The sequence below is a fragment of the Halichoerus grypus genome, chromosome 3, assembly GCF_964656455.1.
Source record: "Halichoerus grypus chromosome 3, mHalGry1.hap1.1, whole genome shotgun sequence".
Taxonomy (NCBI): Eukaryota; Metazoa; Chordata; class Mammalia; order Carnivora; family Phocidae; genus Halichoerus; species Halichoerus grypus.
In genome coordinates, this window is record NC_135714.1 from 32,380,714 (window position 1) to 32,406,585 (window position 25,872).

At 41.8% G+C, this 25,872-nt stretch overlaps 2 protein-coding genes across 2 annotated transcripts in view; one reads left to right on the top strand and one right to left on the bottom strand.

Moving 5' to 3' along the window:
- Nucleotides 1-18,739, top strand: part of KLB (klotho beta) — a 34,521-nt gene extending 15,782 nt beyond the window's left edge. Inside the window, exons 2-5 of the mRNA XM_036112120.2 lie at nt 3,624-4,134; nt 6,982-7,250; nt 11,862-13,005; nt 15,921-18,739. Of these exons, the coding sequence (XP_035968013.1) occupies nt 3,624-4,134; nt 6,982-7,250; nt 11,862-13,005; nt 15,921-16,285 (2,289 nt within the window). The 3' untranslated portion in view covers nt 16,286-18,739. The remainder of the gene's footprint in view (nt 1-3,623; nt 4,135-6,981; nt 7,251-11,861; nt 13,006-15,920) is intronic.
- A 2,655-nt stretch (nt 18,740-21,394) lies between these two features.
- Nucleotides 21,395-25,865, bottom strand: RPL9 (ribosomal protein L9). Its single transcript, XM_036112149.2, has 8 exons — nt 25,794-25,865; nt 25,297-25,343; nt 25,092-25,207; nt 24,534-24,629; nt 23,437-23,569; nt 22,087-22,167; nt 21,748-21,862; nt 21,395-21,486 (listed from the first exon to the last, which is right to left on the bottom strand). The coding sequence occupies exons 2-7, from the start codon at nt 25,340-25,342 to the stop codon at nt 21,756-21,758; spliced, it is 579 nt and encodes a 192-aa protein (XP_035968042.1). The 5' UTR covers nt 25,343; nt 25,794-25,865; the 3' UTR covers nt 21,395-21,486; nt 21,748-21,755.
- Nucleotides 25,866-25,872: the final 7 nt, after the last annotated feature.

The following is a 25,872-nucleotide window of genomic DNA, read 5'->3' on the forward strand; positions in this document are numbered from 1 at the left end:
CGAAGTGATTTTAGCTGGGAAACATATTCAGAAAAGTTGGAAGGGAACACAGAAATATGAAAACAGTTTGCTATGGTTGTGGAATTTTAAAATAAATTTTCTTTAACAGGTTTTATGTAATACTTTATGAAAAAATTTTAACAATAAACAAGTTTAGAGTTTACATGAAGATATTTCCACCACAATGTGACTAAAATCATGTACAGATTTGGAAATCTGGCTTTTGACAAAAGATGAGGGGTTCCTTAAATACGGACACATGTGATGTGCTAGGTTTGCTCATCTGTCTTCAACCCTTGCCTTCCACCAGCATCCCGCCATGTCTTCCTGACCTCTGACCCAATCTTCATCTTGTTTCTAAAGTTGTGCCTGCTATCTTATTTGCTTCCTATCATTCATAGAACTTATCTGAGTCTGGTCTTCTAGGGGCATCAAAGAAAGCTGCTACGTTAGACTAGAGGAGGGAACAGAACAAGATATTCGGCCCCTGGCTGTCTCTCAATGACATCAGCCCCTGATAGCTGGTTCAGAAAGAAAAAGCTGCTGACTTCCCCTTTAAGCTACTGAATCTAAAGAACAAAGGTTGAAGTTCCCTTAAATCAATCATTCCAAAGGTAGATGGCCTTGTACAAGATAGAGGGTAACCTTGAAAATCGCACAAGGACTATTGTGCAAGGTTGCAGGGCCCAGGCAGAACTCGTGCGCCCCATTTTAGTTTTCCCAGTAGATCTTCTTTATGAGTGCCAGACCAAAGGACACACCTAGATATATCTCTATTTCATTAAGATTTATGTCAAACTCACTATCTTGGAGCAATACTTTTTACCTTTTTACTTGGCAAACAGAATCAAGTTATAACCATAAGTGCCGCACAAAGCACCTCCCCCACATTCCCCACATGAGAGTGGAGAGCGGTCTTCAGTCCAGAGCAAAGATAACCCTAGACACCTTGATAGCCTATGCAAATAGCAGCAAAGGGGAAAGAGACACTGTGGAATACGAAGGTCACCTTGGGGCATGACCACACACATGTATATGTATCTATATATACATATCTCCAGAAAACTTGCTTGGAAGGGAATTGCAAATGTACGTGTCTGTCGTCTCCTAAGTGGTCCTCGTTCTCATTACAATGCTGATGCAACCAAGATTCATTGCAGCTTACGTCACTTTCATATAGTCACTGAACTAGGCACTAGAACATCTATCTTAAAGAAATTCCCCTCTCCTTTTTTTGTTCCTATGAGGACTGATTTAATAAATACATCCTGATTCCATCTCTCTCTTTAGTGTCTGATGCCATCGTATTTGCGAGGCAGCTAGTTTGTGACTTGGAATCTTGCGTGTTCAGTGCTTTACAGTTTACAGAGTGCACAACAGCCCTAAAGAGGTGTACTGTTCACTGTGGGTTTTGTGAATGAAATTACTGAGGATAGCAAGGGATTAAGGGACAGAATAGAGCTAAGAATGCTGCCTTTGAATTCTAGTCATGCGTGATTGCTTTTGTATCAAATCAGAAAAAAAAAAAGGAGTTTTGAGTCTTTCTGTTGTCTTTTGACAAGCAGTTTTGAGTCTTTCTATTGTGATTCCAGCCCCACAAAAACCCAGAAGGAGCAACTAAGACCACTTCAGGTGATGTCTGTCCCAGGCTCCCCTGTGATTCCTTCCAGAAGCTAGAACTCAGGTTCGGGTGGGGGATTTAAATGAGCTATTCTTGCATAAAGCAAGAAGGCATCAGTCCTGGAATTCTTACCTCCTAGGTTAATACCTATCTCTCCCCATCCTAACCCAATTTATGGAACATTATCAGTGTCCACAGAATCTATTAGGTTATTTTTTTTTTAAGATTTATTTATTTATTTGGGAGAGAGAGAGAGCCCGTGTACACACAGGAGCGGGGTAGAGGCAGAGGGAGAGGGAGAAAAGCTGACTCCCAGAGCAGGAAGACAGCCATGGGGCTCCATCCCAGGAGCCCAAGATCATGACCTGAGCCGAAATCAAGCTTCGGACGCTCAACCGACTGAGCCACCCAGGCGCCCCAGGATCTATTAGGTTTGAACCATTGCTCAGATTTGACTATTTTGGGCCTACAAAAATGCATTTCAGATCATTCGACCCAATATAAAATACCTCTAATGAGTGAAAGACAAGCTAAGGAGCAGAACAGAAAGCAGATATTGTGGGTTAAAAATAGTAAGGGTTTGTGCACTTGTTTTAGAAACACCCAAACAGAGGAAATTTGGGACACCTGCGAAGAGACATCAGGAGGCAAGCAAGTCTGAGGGGAAGAAATGCTGTCACACAGATAAAGGACAATTCTAAGGCTGCCCGGGTCACAAAGTGACCTTGAGCATTAACTGGCCAAGAGTCCTTAATTGTAGGCCTGGATATTTGCTCCTCCTGATACAGCTCATGGCCCTTTACCAAACTTTTAATTATTTTGTCACTTAATGATCTGTTTTATGCCATTTTATATGTTTTCTTTTGCACATTCAGTCTTATTTTCTCAATAAGATGATTGGCTCCTGAAGGCACATTCCCGTGCCATTTATTTCAGCCTTTCGGGGCAGGGCAAACCAAGCATTAAGTAAGCGCTCAGTGAGTACCTATTAAACAGACTGGAAACCCATCATGAGGCTCTGTTATCAGAGAGCTCAACTGGAAATGCAAATTCTGGGAGGACCAGTAGTAGTAAGATGCATCTTTGAGCAGTAGCTCCTACAGGCCTTATGGTATGCTACGTATTTAATATATACGTTAGCATCACATCTAACAACTTTACAAAGGGCATTATTATTAACTTCATTTTACAGCTGAAGATACTAAGAGATTTCAGAAAGGTTAAGTGAATAACCATGTCTTAACCTTGTCTAAGGCCACACAGTAAATACCTGAACTTCAAGCCCGAGAGTGCTGAACCCAAAACCCACGCTCTTTCCTGCTTTGTGTAGTCCCTGCCACCCTTCTATAATAACAATAATAATAACCTATATTAATAATAATATGGTTATAAAAGAATAGTTATAAAAATAAAATCATTATCTTAATAATAGTATGTTATAAAAATAATAGTAATAGTAGTAATAATAATGGCTTATAGAGGGGTTACTCTGTGCCAGACCCTGTTCTAAAGTCCTTTGCATATATTAATTCATTCAATCTTCACAAGCCTAGAAGATGGGCTCTATTATCCATTTACAGGATTTTGAGAGTGCATTCTCTTGGACTTCTAAGTTAGGGCTAAAAGGAGATTCTGTAGAACAAAGAAGGATCACTGAGCTTTGTCTTTTTATGTAGGGGAAGAAACTCTACAATCCACATAATATGTCACCGGCACCCAGCCCCTAGAGGGCCCATGAAGGGAGCCAGGGAGAGAAGTAAGATGGAGCTTGGACCGGAGTTCTCCGCCTGCCCCTTGGCAATCCTATAGGAAAGGCTTTAGGTTGGAGGCCTAAGAGAAGCAGACAGAGAACAGACTTTGAGATCATCAGGGTTCCCTGACAGCTCTCCCCTGCATCACCCTGTGCGTCACCAATTTGTCCCTGAAAAGACCTTCTACCAGCCCAAATTACAATCCTTGTGAGTAAGGACAAGAAAGATTAACAATATTTTCTTCTTATTAGGCTCATTCAAAAGTTTGGCATAACTACAACACAAATTTCCGCCCACATCAGAAGGGTTTGGTGTCAATCACGTTGGGATCCCATTGGATTGAGCCAAACAGATCAGAAAACATGATGGATATACTCAAGTGTCAACAATCCATGGTTTCCGTGCTCGGGTGGTTTGCCAGCCCTATCCACGGGGATGGAGACTATCCAGAGGTGATGAAAAAGAAGTTGCTCTCCATTCTACCCCTTTTCTCTGAAGCAGAGAAGAAGGACGTGAGGGGCACCGCTGACTTCTTTGCCTTTTCCTTTGGACCCAACAATTTCAAGCCCCAGAACACCATGGCTAAAATGGGACAAAATGTGTCACTCAACTTAAGAGAAGTGCTGAATTGGATTAAGCTGGAATATGGCAACCCCCGGATCTTGATTGCTGAGAATGGCTGGTTCACAGACAGTCATGTGAAAACAGAAGATACTACAGCCATCTACATGATGAAGAATTTCCTCAACCAGGTTCTTCAAGGTTGGTTGCACATTAGCTCAATTTTTTAAACCTTTGAATATTTATCCTATAGGACACTTAATGTCATCTTCGAACATATGATTATTGTTGTTGGGCTTTCCCATTGACCCATGTTGATAGAGTTTTTGTGTTACTCTCATGTCCTTTTTAAATAAAAGTTTGACAACAAAATAATACTAGACTGTAGATATACATCCTTAATTGGCAACAAGGTGCTGTATCATTCTTCTTTTCATTTTTTTAAAGATTTTAAAAATTTATTTATTTATTTGAGAGAAAGAGAGCTGGGGGGGGCAGAGGGAGAGAGAGAGGGAGAGAGAGATTCTCAAGCAGATTCCATGCTGAGCACAGAGCCCCATGCGGAGCTCCATCTCACAACCCTGAGATCGTGACTTGAGCCAAAACCAAGAGTCAGACGCTTAACCAACTGAGCCACCCAACTGAGCCATATGCTCAAGAGATATGTCCCAAAGTTTTCTAGCAGTACTTTAGTCTAAGATATTGAAACTTTTCTTGAAATTGTGCTCTTTTTAGGGGCACCTGGGTGACTCAATCGGTTGAGCGTCCCACTCTTGATTTTGGCTCAGGTTCAGGGTTGTGGGTTCAAGCCCTGTGGCAGGCTCCACGCTCAGCGGGAAGTCTGCTTCTCTCTTTCTCCCTTCTCCTCTGCCCCTCTCCCCACTTGATCTCTATCTCAAATTAATTAATTAATTAATTAAATTTTTTTTAAAAAGAAATTGTGCTCTTTTTATTCTATTACATGCCTAAACAGTGAAAAGTTCTGAAGACAAAGAATGAGCCATGAATGGCAAAGCTGAGTAATTTCTATTGCTCCTGGATATTCCTCCGACCCCTGCTAAGCCCCTCATTCCTTTTCCACTACTCAAGTAGTGACATCTACAGGTGGCTGATTGAAATAATGGAGCCATAGACAAGCCCAAATTGTGATGGGTCTGTCCCCTACAGAATTGGGCTCCATTTCACCAAATATAAAGAAATTCTCAGCAGAGCTTTCTAAAAGTTTGTGCCTCTCTTTAGAAGTCACAACTATTTTTTTTTAAGATTTTATTTATGAGAGAGAGAGAGCCCGTGTAACTGGGGTCAGAGCAGAGGGAGAGGAACAAGCAGACTCTGCACTGAGCACAGAGCCTGTCACAGGGCTCGATCTCAGGACCCCGATCTCATGACCTGAGCCAAAAGCAAGAGTTGGACGCTTAACGGACAGAGCCACCCAGGCGCCCCTGAGCATGCAACTCTTAATCTTGGGGTGGTGAGTTCCAGTCCCATGTTGGGGATAGAGTTTATTTAAAAATAAATAAACTAGGGGTGCCTGGGTGGCTCAGTTGGTTAAGTGACTGCCTTCGGCTCAGGTCATGATCCCAGAGTCCTGGGATCAAGTCCCACATTGGGCTCCCGGCTCAGCGGGGAGCCTGCTTCTCCCTCTGCCCCTCTGCCCTCTCATGCTGTTTCTCTCTCTCTCTTTCAAACAAATAAATAAATAAAATCTTTAAAAAAAACTAAAAATAAATAAATAAACTAATTAAATAAATAATTAATTAACTACTTAATTAAAATTTAGAAGTCACAAGCCTAGGGGAAAAGGCAGGTTCTGCAGGAGAGCCTTCAGGGAGGGTCCTCAGGAAGAGTAAGATCTTGTTGCCCCTAAACTGTGGGAAGGAGCAGCATGGAACAGAGCTGCACCCAGCCATGGCCAGGTGCATAGTGGGGGCCTCCAGAGCAAAGGGCCCAGCCTACAGAGCCTGAGCCAAATACCATGCAGTCGGGCAGAAAGGGTATCCATTCCCTAGGTGTCACCATTCCCTCTCCCCTGAGGGCCCTACAACACCAAAAGCACTAGAAGCAGGGCCTACTGAAACATACTTATCTCCCTAGAATCTCCTCGGATGGATTCTCCACCTTTTAGGAAAAGACCATCAGTGACAAAAAGCCAAAAATGCAGAAATGAGGCATTTCTGTGAGAGAAATGAAAGGTTTTAAGAGAAGAAAAATAGTTTGTGGTTGATTTGGGGATTTGGTGCTTTTATTGCTGCTATTGATTTCCATATTTCATTTTTACCCAATTCCTCAAAGTTATTGAATCGGGGGCTCCTGGCTGGCTCCGTCGGTAGAGCACGTGACTCTTGATCGTGGGGTTGTAAGTTCGAACCCCACATTGGGTATAGAGATCACTTAAAAAAAAAAAAAGATCTTAAAAAAAAAAAAGTTACCGAATCAGAGTTTTTAATGCTAGAAAGGTCCTGAGAGATCTTTTCCAACCTTTTCTGCTCCGAAACTTGCCCAGGAGCACCATCCCAGGGGAATAGCGGCCTCCTGCCCCCGCCCCTCCGCCGGCCCCTTCTCCCACAGTACTGTACTTGTTTCTCCTCCTTGTATGTACATTCACTTTTGTTCATTCTCAAAGCTGATTTTTCGGTCCTTAAAGGGCAGTTTCATAGAAGATAGTTCCTCCACAAATGGGACCTAACCCAAGCTTGAAATGAGACGCTCTTGGTCATGAGCAGACCTCTGCCTGGGTCCTGGAGGGTTCTAGGGATTTCTATGCCTTCTGGCACAGATTTGCCCACTCATATTCTCAGGAATATTTGAAATTGGATCCTTGAAGTGTGTCTCTCCCCTGTTGCGGGTAAGGGGAAGGACCATCCCAGGTGAAAATAATTGTCATTTTTCAAGTATCAACGTGAATTTTCTATTGTACATCACAAACCTGCAAATGAGGAGAAAAGCCGGTTTCACCATATGTTCCTGGCAACACGTCCCCTGGCAGATTGTTCGCGAATCAGAAACACGAACCAGAGTGAACATCTCTGCTTTTCTTCCTCTGTGCAGCTATAAGGCTGGATGGAATACAAGTGTTCGGCTACACTGCCTGGTCCCTCCTGGATGGCTTTGAATGGCAGGATGCTTACACCACTCGCCGAGGATTGTTTTATGTGGATTTGAATAGCAAGCAAAAAGAAAGAAAGCCCAAGTCTTCGGCACGTTACTATAAACAGATCATCCAGGAAAATGGTTTTACTTTCAAAGAGTCCACCCCGGATGTGCGGGGTCAGTTTCCCTGCGACTTCTCGTGGGGCGTCACCGAGTCTGTCCTTAAGGTGAGTGACCGCTTACAAAGTAACTATAAACGGGTGCAGACAGGACGTAGTATTTAATTCATGGACTCAATGACAGCTGTCAGGCAAGAGCAAATATGATTACTTGGAGGTTCTGGAGGGGAATTGGGGAAAGAGGAAGGAAGATGAGAATTAGTGCTTACCCAGAGCCTCTCATGTACCAGAACTTATCCTGAGTTCTGAGATGAGAGCCTGCCCTCAAGAAGTATACGGTCTAGAGGGAACTTATAGTCCTTTTTAAAAGAGGCATTTGGTCAGTAGCATCAAAATTATAAAATCGTTTTATAGATTTTGTTTTGCCAAAAGCCAATTATTAGTGGCCCTTGATTTAAGTGGTTCCTGTTATTTGATAGGTTTGAATGATTTGCCTTATGAGGTCTCTATATCCTCGTGGGGTCTCCCATGTTCATTCGTCACCTTCATCACATTACTTCCTTAAATGCCACCTTCTCAATAAGGCTTCTCTCCACTCCAAAAAAGAATCACAATCCTCTCATTCCCCTTTCTTCCTTTGTCCCCCCTATATATCCTATTCATCACTAGCTAATATACCACTATGTACTTTACACATTTTTCTTTTTTTCTCTAGCTTTATTGAGAGATAATTGACATACAACATTGTGTAAGTTTAAGGTGGACAACATGGTGACTTGATACATTTATATATTGCAAAACAATTACCACCATAACAAAATTCCCATTTCTTTCTGCAGTGAGAACATTTAAGATCTATTCTCTTAGCAACGTTAAAGTGTGTAATACTGTATCATTAGCTATAATCACCATGCTGTACATCCGATCCTCAGAACTTAATTTTATCACTGTGAGTTTGTACCCTTTGACCAATATCTCCCCATCTGCCCCACTAGAACGCAAGCTTGCTCCGCATAAGGGTGGAGAGGTTCGAGGCTTTGCTCCCTGCTGTGTGCCTTCCTAGGGCAGCGTCAGCTACGTGGCCAACTGAGCACCAGCCATGTACCATGCAAAGTGAAGTTGTTAAGGTCAACTTTTAGAGCCAGATGAGCTGTTAGAGACCTCCTATTCCAAATCCTTCGTTTTACAGATTAGGAAAATGAGACCCATCGTTCATAATTGAGACCTAAGTGACTTGTCCAAGGTAACATAAATAGTGGCAAGACTGTAACAGGCAGCCCGCAAGCCCCCATATTTACAGTGCTCTTTTCAAAATAATAGCAACTAATTTTTTAAGCCCTTATTTATGTGCCAAGCATATAGCTGTTGTATATATGCACATTCTCTCTCCTAAATCTTAAAACCCTCATTTTACAAGCAAGGAAATTGAGGCTTAGGGAGGTTTCCTAATTTGTTCAGGGTACCCAGATCTGTCCGTTTCCTGACACCACGATAAGACCTCACAATACCACACTATGGCCTGTATTCTAGAAGCATATGGAAAGACAGCAAGATCTACAAGGGATGGACCAGACAAAAGGGCTCAAACCATGAGTGAACACAGTTCACAGGTCATGAATCTCAATCCCTGTTGATACTTAAACATGATTTAGAAAAGGCTCAGAGATAATAACGGTGGAAAAGATACAGAGTAACCTAAATACAGAACTGATTCATCTTCAACTTGTGTCCCCTGTAAAGCCAACTACTTACCCAGTTCCTATCCCCTCCACATGGCAAAGGCAGGCCATCTTTTCCCTACCGCTTCAAATGGGTTTATATTTTCTTTAATTCCACACCGAGAAAAGAAAGATCCCAGGAGAGATAAGAGTTCCTGCCTGTACATGACCCAACCTGTAAGTTTCTACTTCATCTGAAGACCTATTTGTGCCCCAGTGATTGACACTGTGAATGTCTACCCCATCGGGGGACCCTATCCCTACTCTGAGGAGCAAGAGTGAATCACTTGGGTCAGGGGGGAGCAATTCTGTGATCAACAAGTTCTGAGTTTCATGCTTTCCGGAGCCCAGTGAGGCATCAGCCTCCCTTGAACTTGGACTAAGAGTGAGGATGAATTATTTGTCAAGGAAAATTAAGAGTGCTTTTTGAAAAAATCAGCCAGAGGATGTATGAATAGATAGATGCCAAAAAACTAGATGTCCTCTATAGGAAGACTGACAAAATGAAAGTAACACTTTAAAAATATTGGTGTGCCTACCTACAAACATGCCTATCTTATTTTCCCCCAGCCTCTCAGTATTCTTTTCTCCTCTAACATTTTGTTTTGATAAGTTTCAGACTCGTACAATAAACACCCATATTCCCTTCATCGAGACTGACCAATTGTTAACATTTTGCCACATTTGCTTTATCTCTCTTTTATAAACCAGTGAAAAGTTGCAGACATTATTACACTTCACTCCAAAATATTTCTACTCAAATGTGTCTCCTAAAAATAAGGACATTCTCCTATATCATTATTATCATTCCCATATTTAATATTGATTTAATATCATCTAACATACATTCCATATTCAAATTATCCTAAATGTTTCCAAAATGTCCTTTATAGATTTAAAAAAAAATTTTAGATCAAGAATACAAACAAGGATGACACACTGGTTGTCCTTCATCTTTAGCCTCCTTTAACTCAGAATAATTCCCCCAAGTTCATAGTATTGGCGTATTTGAAGAGCCCAGACCAATTGATTGTAGAATGTCTCATGTTCTGGATTTCTTTGTTTCTTTATTGGATTCGATGAGGTTGTGTATTTCCCAATATATCGCATCAGGAAGCACATGATGTCATTGTTTCATTATGGAAGATGTTAATGTGTTGAAGTAGTGGTTACCACATTTCTAGATTAAGGTAGCATTTGCAAGATCTCTTAATTGAAACGTACCTGTTCCATTTGTAATTAAGAAGTAATGTGCTGGCGACACTTTGAGACTGTCTGTATACATATCCTGCTTCCCAACATGTCACTAGTGGTCTTAATATTGATTCATAAACTTTACCTGAACTATTACTTTGTAGGTTGCAAAATGGTGAATTTCTAATTATATTATTCCTTCTACATATATCGGGTAATTCTCTTAATTTCAATGCATTATAATTCATTACTGTCATTGTTTCATTAGTCTTTTTGATGCTCAGATTATCTCAAAGGTGGCCGATGGGACTCCTTCAAACTGCTCCTGTGTCTTTTTTTTTTTTTTTTAAGATTTTATTTATTTATTTGACAGGGAGAGAACATAAGTAGGCAGAGGCAGGCAGAGGGAGAGGGAGAAGCAGGCTCTCCACTGAGCAGGGAGCCCGACGTGGGGCTCAATCCCAGAACTCTTGGATCATGACCTGAGCCGAAGGCAGACGCTTAACCGACTGAGCCACCCAGGCGCCCCGCTCCTGTGTCTTTTTGACATTTCCTTTTCAGTTTTTAAGTGCATCTTTACTTTTCTGGCATAAGATGTACCAGCATCACCTCATTCTTTTCCTGCCCCAGACTGGAAAAAGCCATTTCTCCAAGGAGTCCAGGATCCTCTTAGTGGGGAACAGAATTTTAGAACTAAGCTCTCAGGAACTAGGGTTGAGATTGTGGTTCACCACCTCCAGCTAGATCTCTTAGCAGATTAATCACACCCACTTGCTAAACCGAATGCTTGTTGGAGGTTTTTAAAAGACAGATTTTCATTTGATCTTGCCTTACCTCTTAGCAAGATTGCTCTTTGTAAACACCCTTTCAGTATTAAGATGCTCTGAGGTTTCAAAACACTGAGATTGTCAATCTAAGCTAGAAGGATTTTACTCAATTATATGCAGATTTAACTTCATGCTCACATGATCAATGTTCTCTCAGTTTAATGTTCTAGATAACTGGCTGCCAGATGGTAAGTGGGCAGTGATATGGTTTTGTAATTGGACTATGAAGGATGACACACGAGAAAACAATTAGAGGGAAAATATTTACCAAAGGTTAATTATCATTTTTTTTCCAGGTGCATTTAAATTCAGCCATAGGAAGAAAAGGTACTTTAAAACAAGTACAGAACTTTTATTTTCTCTTATTAATGTTGAATTTGGAAATGTTTTTTCTTAAGCCCTTTCCTGTTTTAATTTAGACTTAAGGGCCTAGCAGGCAATTACTGCAACCACGGAAAACTAAACCCGTCATGACTACCTTATGTTTGTAGATTGCTTTAGAGTTGACAGAGCGCTTTCCCAGAGTCATTGACTTGTCACAACACACCTGTGAGGTGGGTGAGATTGCTCTGTCACTAGACAGAGTTGCCAAGCCCGAGTTTCAAAGGGGCAGAATAAGGACAAGAGTCAAGGATTAGCTCCTTAGTGGGGGGCAGGGTATGACACACCATCAGATCCAAGAGTCAATTTGGGAGTTCCTGGGGGATAGTTTACTGTTTTTACCAGTCATAATCCAAGTATCTTGCATAAAGAGGGTGTTCGGTATTGTCCTGTGGATGAAGAAATGCGGTGTTCTCATAGGCCCGTGGGTGGGTGTTCTCATCGGCCCCTGGGATCGAGTCCTGCATCGGGCTCCCTGCTCAGTGGGGAGTCTGCTTCTCCCTCTGCCCCTCCCCCTGCTTGTGCTCTCTCTCTCTCCCCCTCTCCCTCCCACTCTCTCTGACAAATAAATAAATCTTGAATGTGCTTGTTTTTCACAGCCCAAGGTGGTGGCTTCCTCCCCACAGTTCAGCGACCCTCACCTGTACGTGTGGAATGTGACGGGCAACAGACTGCTGCACCGAGTGGAAGGGGTGAGGCTGAAAACACGGCCCGCTCAATGCACAGACTTCGGCAGCATCAAGAGACAACTGGAGATGTTGGCAAGAATGAAAGTCACTCACTACAGGTTTGCTCTGGACTGGCCCGCAGTCCTCCCCACCGGCAACCTGTCCGTGGTTGACCGCCAAGCTCTGACGTACTACAGGTGTGTGGTCAGCGAGGGGCTGAAGCTCAACATCTCCCCGATGGTCACCTTGTACTATCCGACGCACGCCCACCTGGGCCTCCCCACGCCCCTGCTGCACGGCGGGGGCTGGCTGAACCCATCCACAGCCCAGGCCTTCCAGGACTACGCTGGGCTGTGCTTCCAGGAGCTGGGGGACCTGGTGAAGCTCTGGATCACCATCAATGAGCCCAACCGGCTGAGTGACATCTACAGCCACACTGGTAACGACACCTACCGGGCAGCGCACAACCTGCTGATCGCCCACGCGCTGGTCTGGCGCCTCTACGACAGGCAGTTCAGGCCTGTGCAGCGCGGGGCCGTGTCGCTGGCTTTGCACTCGGACTGGGCCGAACCCGCCAACCCCTACGCCGACTCGCACTGGCAGGCGGCCGAGCGCCTCCTCCAGTTCGAAATCGCCTGGTTCGCAGAGCCCCTCTTCAAGACCGGGGACTACCCGTTGGCCATGAGGGAGTACATCGCGCTCAAGAACAGGCAGGGGCTCTCGCGCTCCACCCTGCCTCGCTTCACCGAGGAGGAGAGGAGGCTGGTCAAGGGCGCCGCCGACTTCTACGCGCTCAACCACTTCACCACCAGGTTCGTGATGCACGCGCGCCAGAACGGCAGCCGCTACGACGCCGACAGGGACGTCCAGTTCCTGCAGGACATCACCCGCCTGAGCTCCCCCAGCCGCCTGGCTGTCCTGCCTTGGGGCGAGCGCAAGGTGCTGAGGTGGATCCGGAAGAACTATGGAGACGTGGATGTTTACATCACGGCCAGTGGCATCGATGACCAGTCTCTGGAAAATGATGAACTCAGAAAATACTACTTAGAGAAATACATTCAGGAGGCTTTGAAAGGTGAGGTTCGGGCCGTATCAGAGAGTGTGAAACGACATTACCAGCTCAGGTGAACGAAAGAATGAGCGGAGAAGGTGCGTTAGTGACAGTGCCAGCTCATTAGGGAAAATCTGGCAAGTTTAGAAAAGTATTTTTTAAAAGATCAGAAAAACACAAAACAAAAACAAATCACCTGAGGCCCAGGTGAGCTCCCCCAATTAAGCACTGTTGGTATTTTGGATTATTTACTCCCAGCATGTGTGCTAGACAGTTTTAGTACAAGTGAAAGTTTTGTATCCATTTTTTTTTCTAATATCACATTGTTAGTGTTCCACGTCACTAAAATTGCCTTAATATTTTTTTAAAAGATTTTATTTATTTGAGGGAGAGAGAGCGAGCATGAGCAGGGGGAGAGGCAAAGGGAGAAGCAGACTCCCCGCTAAGCGGAGGTGGGGGGCGGGGGGATGCGGGGATCGATCCCAGGACCCTGGGATCATGACCGGAGCCGAAGGCAGACGCTTAACTGACTGAGCCACCCAGGTGCCCCGCCTTAATACTATTTTAATGGTTGCTTAATATCCCATCATATAGACATATCTTTATGCATGTAAGCATTCCTCTGACATGGGGTTTTTAATACTAAGAAGCAAGTACCTTTGGATATAAATCTTTGTCTTCATTTCTGATTATCTTCCTAAGAAGGACTGCCCACTATGGAATTATTGGGTCATGTTACAAACAGCGGTTTTCATCCCCCTCCCCAAGCAAGCTATAATTTTTTAATACTTTTTAAAAATTCCTCAATTTTATCTATTTTGATGGAAGCGAACAACAGTGTTTGAGAGTATCTTACATAATCTTTGCAGTATTGCCTATCATTTTTAAAAAATGTTCATAATAGATTTGTTGAAGCAGCAAAAAGATCCCAGAAATATACTTATTTACTAAGCACCTAATATAGGCAGAAACTGTTCTGGGCACTGTTATCACCACTGAACAAAGTAAAAATTACTGTCCTCATGAAGCCTATATTTTTGTGGGATGAGAGTCAACAAATAAGGTATATAGCTGTATGGAGAAAAAACAGCAGGGAAGAGGGTGACCAGGAGTGGGTATAGGAGTAGTTACAATTCTAAGGCGTGGTTGGGGAACTCTTCAAAGACCTGGAGGAGCAAGGCAGCAAACCTGTGCAGTTATCTGTGAAATGTTCCAGGTGAGAGAACAGCAATTGCAAAAAACCTAATGTGGGAGTATGCCTGGCCTGTTTGAGGTTCAGGAAGGAGGTAAAAGTGGTGGAAGCATGAGCAACGGGGGAAAGTAATCAGAGATGAGGTCAAGGAAATAGAAGCAGATCAGAGAGAGCTTAGTAAGCCATTGTAAGAACTGTGGCTCTTACTCTGAAATCAGCAGGCTATGGAAGGTTTTAAAAAGAAGGGGACATGACCTAACTCACACTTTAAAAGAATCACTCTGGCAGCTTTTTGGATACATTGTAAAGGAGCAAGAACAGAATCAGGGAGGGTTGGAGTAGTCTAAGAAATAATGGGGGACTGGATTAGGTTATTAAAAGTGGAGATGGTGAGAAGAGGCTAGGATCTGGATTTATTCTGAAGGTAAAGTCAACAGAATTGGATGGGGGTTGTGAGAGGGGAGTGAAGAAACAATCTGTTTTGGTTTGAGCAACTAAAGGGTGAGTGGCCATTTACCAGGTCGGAGGAGACTGGTGGAACAGATTTTTGGAGTTGTTTGGTGTTGCACAGGTTGTTTGAGATGTCTATTAGACATCCAATTAGAGATGTCAAATAGGCTAATTGGAGTCTCAGGTTCCGCGGAGAGGTCTGGGGCTGAGATACAAATTTCGGAGTTAAGAGCAAGAATGGTGGGACACCTGAGTGGCTCAGTCTGTTAAGCATATGCCTTTGGCTCAGGTCCCTCATGGGGCTCCTTGCTCGGCGGGGAGCCTGCTTCTCCCTCTGCCTGCAGCTCCCCCTGCTTGTGCTCCGACAAATAAATCTTAAAAAAAAAAAAAAGAGCAAGAATGGTATTTAGAAACAATAAGGCTGGATGATATCACAAGGGAGCAAGCAGAGAGGCCTGAGCCCTGAAACACTTCAATATTCAGAGGTCAGAGAGATGAGAAACCAGTAAGAGTGAATAGGAGCCAGTGCTGTAAAGATAACTAGAGGAGAGTATGCAATCAAGGGGGGGCTTTTTTTGCTTAAGATATTAGAAGTTATAGCATGTTCATATGGAAATGACTCAATAGTGAGGGGTAATACAGGAGAGAAGGGGAGAACAGATGGAGATGTCCTTGAGTAAGCAAGAGAGAATAAACTTAGTGTATAGGTGAAGAGTCAGCCTCTTTCAGGAACATGGACAGGTCAGGTCATCCATAGTAACAGAAGTATGGTAGTAGGTGGATAGAAGTGATGGTGGGAAATTGGAGAATTCTCCTCTGAGTACTTCAGTTTTTAAGTGAAATAGGTAAGAAGGTCATCCCTTCAAAGCAAGGATGACAGTTTGAGCAGAGGTGTGTATCAGTCAAGTGACCAGGGGAAACCAAGTATGGTTATTGGGCAGCACCAAGAGCACATCTGAGGTCTGGAATCAAGCCAAACAGACAAGATTTTTCCGCTTGTGACCAAATGAACACAATGACAGTAAGTCCTTTTACACTTTCATGGCTCCAGTTCTTAAATTTTTTATGCCCTGCCCCCACCCCAGGTGTTTTTGTATTATTTATGGATCAAAGTTTTACTTCAAAATTTTTTAAGTTTACACATATTTTCACATTTTTATCAATCATAAAAGAATGTCAGAAAACCCTTTAATGACAATTGCTACTTTGAGTTTAGCTTATTTCAATGGAAACTAAATTCTTACTCAGATATTTTATAGTTCATTTGTGATTAATGTTCATTTCTGATACTTTTCAGCACACCTAATTGATAAAGTCAAAATCAAAGGCTATTATGCATTCAAACTGACTGAAGAAAAATCTAAACCCAGATTTGGATTCTTCACATCTGAATTCAAAGCTAAATCCTCAGTTCAGCTTTACAACAAACTGATCGGCAACAGCGGCTTCCCTTCTGAGAACACGAGTCCTAGGTGCAGTCAGACTCAAAGAAACACAGAGTGCATGGTCTGCTTATTTCTTGTGCAAAAGAAACCATTGATATTCTTCGGTTGTTGCTTCTTCTCCACGCTGGTTCTACTTTTATCAATTACCATTTTTCATAAGCGAAAGAGAAAAAAAATTTGGAAAGCAAAGAACTTACAACACATACCATTAAAGTAAGGCCACAGAAAGTTCTTAGTGAAACGGATCCTGTTTCTGTCTGCATGATAGAAAGTCTAAAAATTCACTCCAGTTCCATATACTGGTAACTTATAGAAGACAATTTGAAATACTAGTGGTAACCAAGGTGATGACAATCACGGTCTCTGCTGTGTGGTCCAAATGAATTTTCCGTCAGGTATTCACATCACTGAATTCAGTTCTTGGATGTGAAGATAAAGGCTTTACCCAGACAGTAAGCTATGAGGATTATCTGATACACTGCTTCAAGTTTAATGAGCTGTTATCCATCATTCTTCTCTAGCTTTCTTCTATAAATACCAATAGCTACTTATAACAAATTACTTAGAGAAAAAGTGCAACTTTTGCTAGACTCCACAGCAGAAATTTAAAACTCTTAACACTGGATAGTGATTATTCTGTCACTTCTAACAAGGTGCTTTTCCCCTTTAGAAAATACGTAAGTAATGCTTATTTATCATCAGCTCCAGCATAGACTCTTAAGCACATAGATCCTAGTTTTTCTCAATAGAAATAAAAACCATCACTTATAAAACATGGCATTTTGTGAGGTGCCTCCTTGTATCAGATCTGATTTAAAAACAGAACTTCCATAACTCAACTCATGGAAAGATCACAGGATTAAGATTAAGAAGAGCTAGACCCAACTGCCTGTGGAGACAGCAGTCACCCAACCTCACAGTACGGCAAATTCCTCTTTAGACAAATTGACAGCATTCTTCCTCACTTGGATTGTGAGGCAAGGATCTTACATACTTAGGAAAGCTAAATATCCTAAAATGATGTGGTTTATTACCAAGTCATCAGAGGCTATTACTCCATAAGACTTGCTCTCTCCTGTGGAGCTCCACTGTTCTGACACCAGTGTATACAGGGACCTCTCACAAAGGTATAGAATGCAGCTCGATCTTGACCTTGCAACTGTGCCTGTTTGGATACAATTCACTGTTGATGGTCTGAAGGAGTTAAAACTTTTGCCATTGCGTCTTTTGAAGCTGGGATTCTTAAATCTGAACTAGGAGGTAATTTTTTTGAACCCTTACGCTTAAGATTCATTCAGTGTATTCTAAATTTTAGAGGAAAAAGACCTGAATGTAAGCCCATTCATACCCATTCTTTAGGTTAGTCAACATTTAAATTCACATTTCACATAGTAGCTAATCACTGTCCACTCTATCCAAGAATTTACTGAGTCAAAGGAAAGGTTTTTTTTTTTTTTGTTTAAAAAACCTTGGTAGGAAACTATCCTAAATGAAGTCAATTGTGATTGCTTTTCAGGTCTCTATGTCAGAAGCCAAATTTTGTAGGTAATGGAGATTCTAATAGAAGTGTCAAAGATACTGTAATGAGATAACATAATTGGTCAAGTAAATGCAAAAATGATGGGTAATCAGTTTGCTTTTTGGCTGGCCAAATTCAAACAGTAATTGCAGTTTTCTATTCCCTTTGCCCCCACTGTATCCACTCTCCCAGCTTTGGTAGTTTTTATATTATGCTTTTTATCTTTTCAAGTAATTTTTGTTATTTCCTCTTTGAAAACTCACGTAGTTGGCCTAAGGCTATCCACAATTACAACTGGTTGTTTTAATGTTAACTATGTGGAAAGACTCATTTAAAACAACCACTTGGCTGGGTTTTTTTTTTCTTTGTGCCACATGGATTCACTGACCCCAAAGTTCCAGTGAATATTCTTATAGGAATTTTCAGTTGAACAACTTACCAACTTTTTAACTTCTCTTTAATATCTAACATCTTGAATGCATATTCAGTCATAGGAATAACAAAGATTTAGAATTAAATTAAGGTTTTGCTTTTCTGGTGTCTAAATATTACTTTGTGCTCTGATTAAAAAGTATCTTGTATTCAGTTTACCATTAACCTTCAATACATTATGCCTTTATATTTAGAGCTGAAGTTAAAACTTGTGTCCTTTTTCAAATTTGTTAACCTTGCCATAAACTCCCCCAAACAGTCAAGTCCCAAACCAATGCTTACAGTCCTCTAACACCTGGGAACCATGTTTTTAAGCCATCACCATATAAGAATCCTTAGATAAATAATATAAATCATGATCAATTATACTTACTATTCAGGTTTATCCTAAACTCATTTAAAAATTATGTCATTTTAAACTGATAGCTTTTGACAGGATAATATTTTCAGAATTTAGGCCTGGGACTTGCTTGGGGGGGGGGGCCGCGGGGGGAGACCTCTTAAAACCTAGTTAACTTGTGTTCTATTTTGTGTATGGTATTAGTTTGTATATTCAATGTAACAACCCTGTCTTTGACTAACAAGTCTGGTACATACAGAAAATATTACAACATAACCATGGTGTTTAAAGATCCTCTGTAAAATTAGGTGGTGAGTACATTTTGACTAATTGTTGAATTCTCAATGTAATTTATTCCAAATAAACTGGGTTTATGCCGATTTATATTCACTAACAATCTGGTCAATTATAAGAACCATAAAATATGAACGGGTCTGGTGTATGACTGGATTCTGCCCAATACTGCCTCTGTCCATCTTCCCAAGCTGTGTGCATCCTGGATAACTTTCTTTGGAGTATGTTTTCTCATTATAAAATGTGGATATCTAAACTTCAGAGTTGGGAAAATAACATACAAGTACTTATCCATTGTAGACACAGAAGACATGGAATTCTTCCCAGGGGAAACCAGATTTTCCCTTACCACATCCAACTTAAGTGAAAATCACTCCTTAGCTACAACCAGCCTCTAATTGTTATCTTGTGAAGTCTCACCCATCACGTCAATCCACTTCGCTCTGTGAGAAATTACACTTACACCCACAGCTACCACTGCCTGTACACTGACACTCTCAATTGTAACACCTTCATCCCTCTAATATTGCCATTTGGAAACTTCTTCCTTCCTCAACCCTTAAAATCAGTTTTGAAATCCTCAATACCTTCCATAACATTTCTTTCCAGTCCCATTGGTATTACTGAGTCTTTATACTTTAATCTCCAACAATCTGGGTACCATTCACTCAGCAAATAGCTATATGCCAGGCATTATTTTTATTTTTATTTTTTAAAGATTTTATTCCTTTGACAGAGAGAGACACAGCGAGAGAGGGACTACAAGCAGGGGGAGTGGGAGTGGGAGAGGGAGAAGCAGGCCTCCCGCCGAGCAGGGAGCCCGATGTGGGGCTCGATCCCAGGACCCTGAGATCATGACCTGAGCTGAAGGCAGACGCTTAACGACTGAGCCACCCAGGCGCCCCTATGCCAGGCATTATTGTTCCAGGTACTTAGAATAACCCAGTGAGAAAAGATCCATCCTCACAAAGGTTACATTCTAACAGGAAAAAAAGCATACAATCAATACACAACAAAGTAAACTATATTACATTCTAAATGCTATGGACAAAAACAAGTGAAGCAGAAGTAAGGGTATGTATGCTAGGATGGGGTTTAGGGGTAAACACCATTAATAGGCTGAAGGCAGGCTTCACTGAAAATGTTTGACAACAAACTTGAAGGTTAAATTGCCACTCCAAAGGGACAGAACTTCTAAACGAAAGCTTTTAAGGCAGTGGTACTAAGGAACAGCAAGGTCCGTTCAGCCAGTCTATCAGAAAGGTTAAGAGAGAGTGGAGTTTGAGAAAAGCATTCTGGCTACTGCTGAAAACAGAGGAGAGGAGCCAAGTCGGAGCAAAGTTGATCAGTTAAAAAGCTATTATACTAACCCAAGCAAAATGCAGTTTTTCATTTTCTGTATTATAAAAAATTTCAAAACTTTATATAAGTAGGCACAATGAATTCCCAGTTTAGTTTCAACAAGTATCAATTTATAGGTTAATCTGTTTCACTTAGAACCCCATCCAATGCTCTCTCCAACCCCACTTCAAGTATTTCAAAGCAAACTAGTCGATGATTTCACCTATATTTCTTAAAAACTTTGACCGAAGATTAACTCCTTAAAATATCTAGTTGGTTCATTTAAAATCAAGATCTCGGTAAGATCCATACGTTCCAAATGGTTGCTCATTTTAAGATTTAGAGAGCTAGAAGAGCACAAGCAGGGGTCGGGCAGAAGAAGCAAGCTCCCCGCTGAGCAGGGAGTCCAACGTCGGGCTCAATCCCACGACCTGAGCCAAAGGCAGATGCTTAATTGACTGAGCTACCCAGGCACTCCCAAGTCCTTAAACATACCCTACTTTGAAGGCAAAGCCTACACTTCCCTGATGGATTTAATGTGTAGCATGCAAGAGAAATCAAGGTTGAATGTTTTGCCTGAGAAATCGGAAGGCTGGAGTTTCCATCAAATGAGATGGGGAAAACTGAAGAGGTTGGGGGCAACCCTGCTGTTAGTCCAGTATGGTAACACATTTAAAAGTGTGACACACAGAATTAAGAGATTCTGGAAGGGTTATCAGTTTCTAAAAATACCAAGGACTAGCATGTGGGAGTAATGGCTGAGGTAGGGTAGAATGAAAATTGAGGTATCTTGGACACAACGACGTTAATCACAAACACAAATTAACCTTATCACTTCGTTCCACCCCTCCGCTGCTTTTTCCACAAGTTACCGGTATACAGACAAGTGACTCAAGCACACTTACCACACAAATATTCAAATTTATGCCTCTGCAAAATCAGATACCCTCAGGATCTCTCCCAAAAGTTCTACATCCAATGATGAACAGTCACATGGTGTTGCCGGTCACTGGTACTGTATTCCTCTTGCCTGAAATGCCCTTGATATTCCTTCAAAAAACCAAATTCAAGCCAATTCTCCCATTAAGTTTTACTAGAAAAAACTCCTGTTTTATTCCTTGTTACTGTTCTTAGCACACTACAATTTGCTTCTGAATGGTTTAACTGCCCAATAGTTGGAAAGGATTATTGGTTTAAGAAAAAGCCCCAGGGGCGCCTAGGTGGCTCAGCTGGTTAAGCTTCTGCCTTTGGCTCAGGTCACGATCCCAGTGTCCTGGGATGGTGCCCTGCACTGGGCTCCCTTGCTCAATGGGGTCTACTTCTCCCTGTCCTTTTGCCCCTTCCCATGCCCACTCGTTCTCTCACACAGTCTCCCTCAAATAAAATCTAAAAGAAAAAGGCCCAAACCAGTATAGCTTTTATTGCATCTTTAAAATATCACAAATAAGTCTGAAAAATCATCTGGCACCTTGTTGTTTCTGTAGATGGACAACTGTAAAAAGAAATAAAAAGATCTGTCAATTCCCATCAATACCCTCCAAAACAAGTTCTACTCTAAATAATGTAAAACAAGTTTAAGATTCTGACTTACTAGTTCATAGTAAAAATGCATGTCACTTTTCTTACTCTGCCATTTACTGTGTTCCAGAATGTAAGTCATTTTCTGCCATTAAAACTCCAGTTTCAGACTTAGTAAATTAAGACCTCTAAAACTAAAGCAGTAAGGAAACTTACAGACACTGCAAGAACCTACCTTAGATCTTATTCATCAGCCTGCTGAACTGTTCCTTTTTCAGAAACATAGATACCATCCAAAAATTTTCTGATATCCTTGTTTTTAACAGTTGTGGCTTGCTGAATCAAAGCAGCTATTAACAGTAAAAAAGATAAGGAAATTACCTTACCAGCCAAACTCATCTTAAAATAAAAGGATTTTATTATATGCCATACTTAAAGCCTATTATCTTTGGGGTAGTTTTTTACTTAATTCCACAAATGAAAATGCTCACCAAATGAGCAGAATACCATGTATTCAACTACAAGATTTAAACAAAATTCTATAGGCATAATTAGGCATAGTAAACATACAAACCTGAGTTTGATACAAGTTCAATGTCATTTCCTTCAAGAATTAACTCATCTTTTTGGGCTTGAGATACAGAACAAGCAACACCTAAAAAAGTGAGAAGGCATTCACATAGTGTAAACATAAAATCCAATCTGTACAAAATAATTTAAAAACATTTAAATTAAAGTAGCACCTTATTCCATTTACAATTCCACAGAACAAATGAAACTTCTTGAGATTCTGATTTTACAGGACCTGATTTAATCTGGGCAAAATCTTGTTTGTGCTCCTGCTTGAATGAATCTGTTCCAGAGTAGTTAAGACTTTCAGTGATTCAGGCAAGGAGTGAAGACAGTATTCAGCTAATGCAATTTAGCTGTTCACAGCTTTGTTATCAAGTCTTATTCCTAGGACTCTATAGATTTGGGACCTCTCAAGTTTCTTTTATATATAAGGGTTCCCATTAAATGCTGTTAACCATAGCTAATACCACACAGTATTTCTGTAAACTCATTAAATGGTACTAAGAATTCTTTCTTCCCACCCCAGTGGAATCAAGCATCAAGAGAGCACTAAGCTTTAAAATCTTCTAATGTTGGGGCACCTGGCTGGCTTAGTCAGTGGAGCATGTTGACTCTTAATCTCGGGGTTGTGTAGAGATTACTTAAAATTTTTTTAAATAAATATAATTTTCTAATGTCTAAAAAAATTAAAAACAAAATGTGCTTAATGTTTACTATGTTATCAAGAACTGTTACAAGTTTTAACTCATTTAACCATGAGATGTTCCCAATTTTAGATGAGTAAAATGAGCTAGAGAGGTAGATGATTTGCCCAAGGATGATAGGAGAACTGAGATTTGAACCTAGGCAATGTATGTTTTTGTTTTGTTTTTTAAAGATTTATTTGACAGAGAGACACGACGACAGAGAGGGAACACAAGCAGGGGGAGTGGGAGAGGGAGAAGCAGGCTTCCCGCTGATCAGGGAGCCCGACGCAGGGCTCGATCCCAAGACCCTGAGATCAAGACCTGAGCCGAAGGCTGACGCTTAACGACTGAGCCACCCAGGCGCCCCTAGGCAGTCTATGTTATTAACCACTATTCACATTTTTTTTTTAGGATCTCAGTTTGCAAAGAGAATTAAACACAGCTAACACCCCCTGACTACTAACACTAGTAGCTAACACTACTCCAATGCATAAGCCTTTAAAAATCACAATCAGTACGAATACAATATAAAACCTTAACACCAAGAGTTATTATAAGCATAATCAAAATGGACAATTCTGAAATAAATATGGATTTATAGCCAACCCAAAACACATCTTCACAAGTAAACATTTCTAAACCGTATCTAAAAGGTATGCACGTACCTGGCCTCATCCGAACCCTGCGGATGTATTTCTCACCCAAGAAATTTCGGATTTCAACAAGAGAACCATTCTCCTGAATGACGACGTTGATGGGGAAGTGAGCATACACAGACCTCATCTTGTAACGGAAGCCCTGTTTAAGTAAACAAACTATTAGCAGAGCTGAGCAATTTGAGACAAATCCAGTTTTCAAATTTTGTAGGATGCTTACATTACTTATAATTTAAAAATGAAACAGTCCTCACATAGCACTCATTGTCAAGATTTTGTTAACAACGGTCACCTGCACCAAACCTTCCAAATTGTATACATAACTGTTTAAGCATTTATTTTACTATTTCCTATGACCACTGTAAACAATGCCAGCTTTTAAAAATGAGAACCCCAAAGCCCTTCATCTTGGACACTAGACTAACATTTACTGAGTTACTAAGGTATACCAGATGACAAGAATTCAGACAGGCCCTCTGCCCTCAAGGAACTTAGCCTGGTAGTAAGGGTAAATAGGGGAAACATGATCAATAGGCTTATAATGGAGTTGAAAGGTGCCATTATGAGGTGCACTCTGAAAGGACGGACTTTTAATGCAAAGAAAAGCATTTCAGCAAAGACAGCAACATGAACTTTATCTTAAAGGCGGGGGGGGGGGCAGGGTGGGGAGAGGAAGTATAAAGAGAATAGTGACATCAAATATGCTTTTAGGGAAGTAGAGAGCACAGAAAGGAGATCCAGCTTTTTCTAGCCCTTCAAGGAGCGGCATGCCAACAAGAAATCAAAGCCTACCTTATGTGCTACATTTTCTATTAAAAAACCAACAAAAAACCCCAACACCACACATCCTGAAGCTGTGAATTTTGTGTGTGGGGGGGGAAACACCATCAGTCTAGTATTAAGACTGTATGGTCTTTACTCACATTTATCACTTAATCTTAAAGACCCACGGATGCCTATTATAAACGGCCAAGATCACCTTTCCAGCTACCTCGATGAATTACAGGCATAATCTATGTTCTGCAGTAGACATTTATGTTGCATACATGCATTACAGCTGAAAAACTTCCCCTTCCAAACCGAAGCAGTCTGATCAATCTGCTTACCAGTGTAACGCCCTTGATCATGTTCTGCACGTGACTGCAGATGGTGCGAACAGTAGCCAGCTCTTTTCTATTTCCCCACCATTTGTCAACTCGGAGCTGTGACAGAACAAAAACTTTGTATGATTCTTTCCAGTAATAACTAGGCTTGAAAGAAAAACCCACTTATTCATGGAATTACTCTAGATTCAACTATTAGCCCTAATTAAAGCAACCACATATAAAGCCCTCAATTATTACTTTTCACTACTATACATCACAGGACCCATTTCACAAGGGAATGTCAACCCAGAAATACTGATTTTTCAAACTGCATCATACTTCACTTGTCTAAATACAGTATGAACAGCATACAACCCTGACGCTAATGACGACTATGGTACTAATATTGAGCTTTATAATCTAGTCAGAATTCGTTTTCCCAACTGCTCCACTTTTGGACACACAATTTTAAGCTAAAACACTGACCGTCAATTCTGCAATTCCTACAGCAACCAAATTCGGTGCTATTAAATCACTACCTTCCAAACAGTGAATGCGTCAAAAAACCCCGTATCTCACCCTCTTCTTTTTCTTTCCAAGAAGACTGAGTTCTACGTTGATGTGATTGAAGTCCCTTCGCAGGGTTCCTCTGGGTCCCTTCACAATAACTGTGCGTCCCTTCAGAGTGATGTCGACTACGAGAGAACGTATTTGTGAGGCCTCGGAACAAGGTACAAAGCAGGCAGTAAAGACGTGAGAAGAACACAAACATCAGGTCTCATACCATTTTCCGGAATGTCGACAGTCTGATTGCTGAGAATGGTCTTCATTCTGAAACACAAACACCTGGGGTTACGAGGCCGGCGCGGGGCCCGTTTGCGGCCGCACTACCCTGCGCGGAGCTCCACTCCTCCCGGAGCCTGGCAAGCAGAAACCCGCGGCCGGACACAGAGCACCCACCGGGAGCACAGCCCCCGCTGAGTCCCGGCCTGGGAAGAGCAGCTCCTAAGCAAGTATTATGAGCACAGCGGGCGAACTCCCGCCCGGCGCAACCCTAGCAGCCCTATTACGGCGGCGCCAGCCGGGCAAGGCTGAGGGGCGGGGGTAGACCAACAAATCCAATACAGCGCTCGAATCCCAGGGCCACCAGATCCATATGGCGCTCGCCACGCTGGGGAACAACCAACATAGACGCTCCGAGCGCCAGACTCGCGCCCGTGACTTTCCCCGCGCCGATGGCTTCAGATTCCCAAAACCCAAAAAGTTCAGAAACAACCTCACCTCGCAGAAGATGCGGCAAAGAGAGAACGTCTTTCGTCATCACGTTCTTGTAGCCCGTAAGGCCCCTGCGTATGACGTC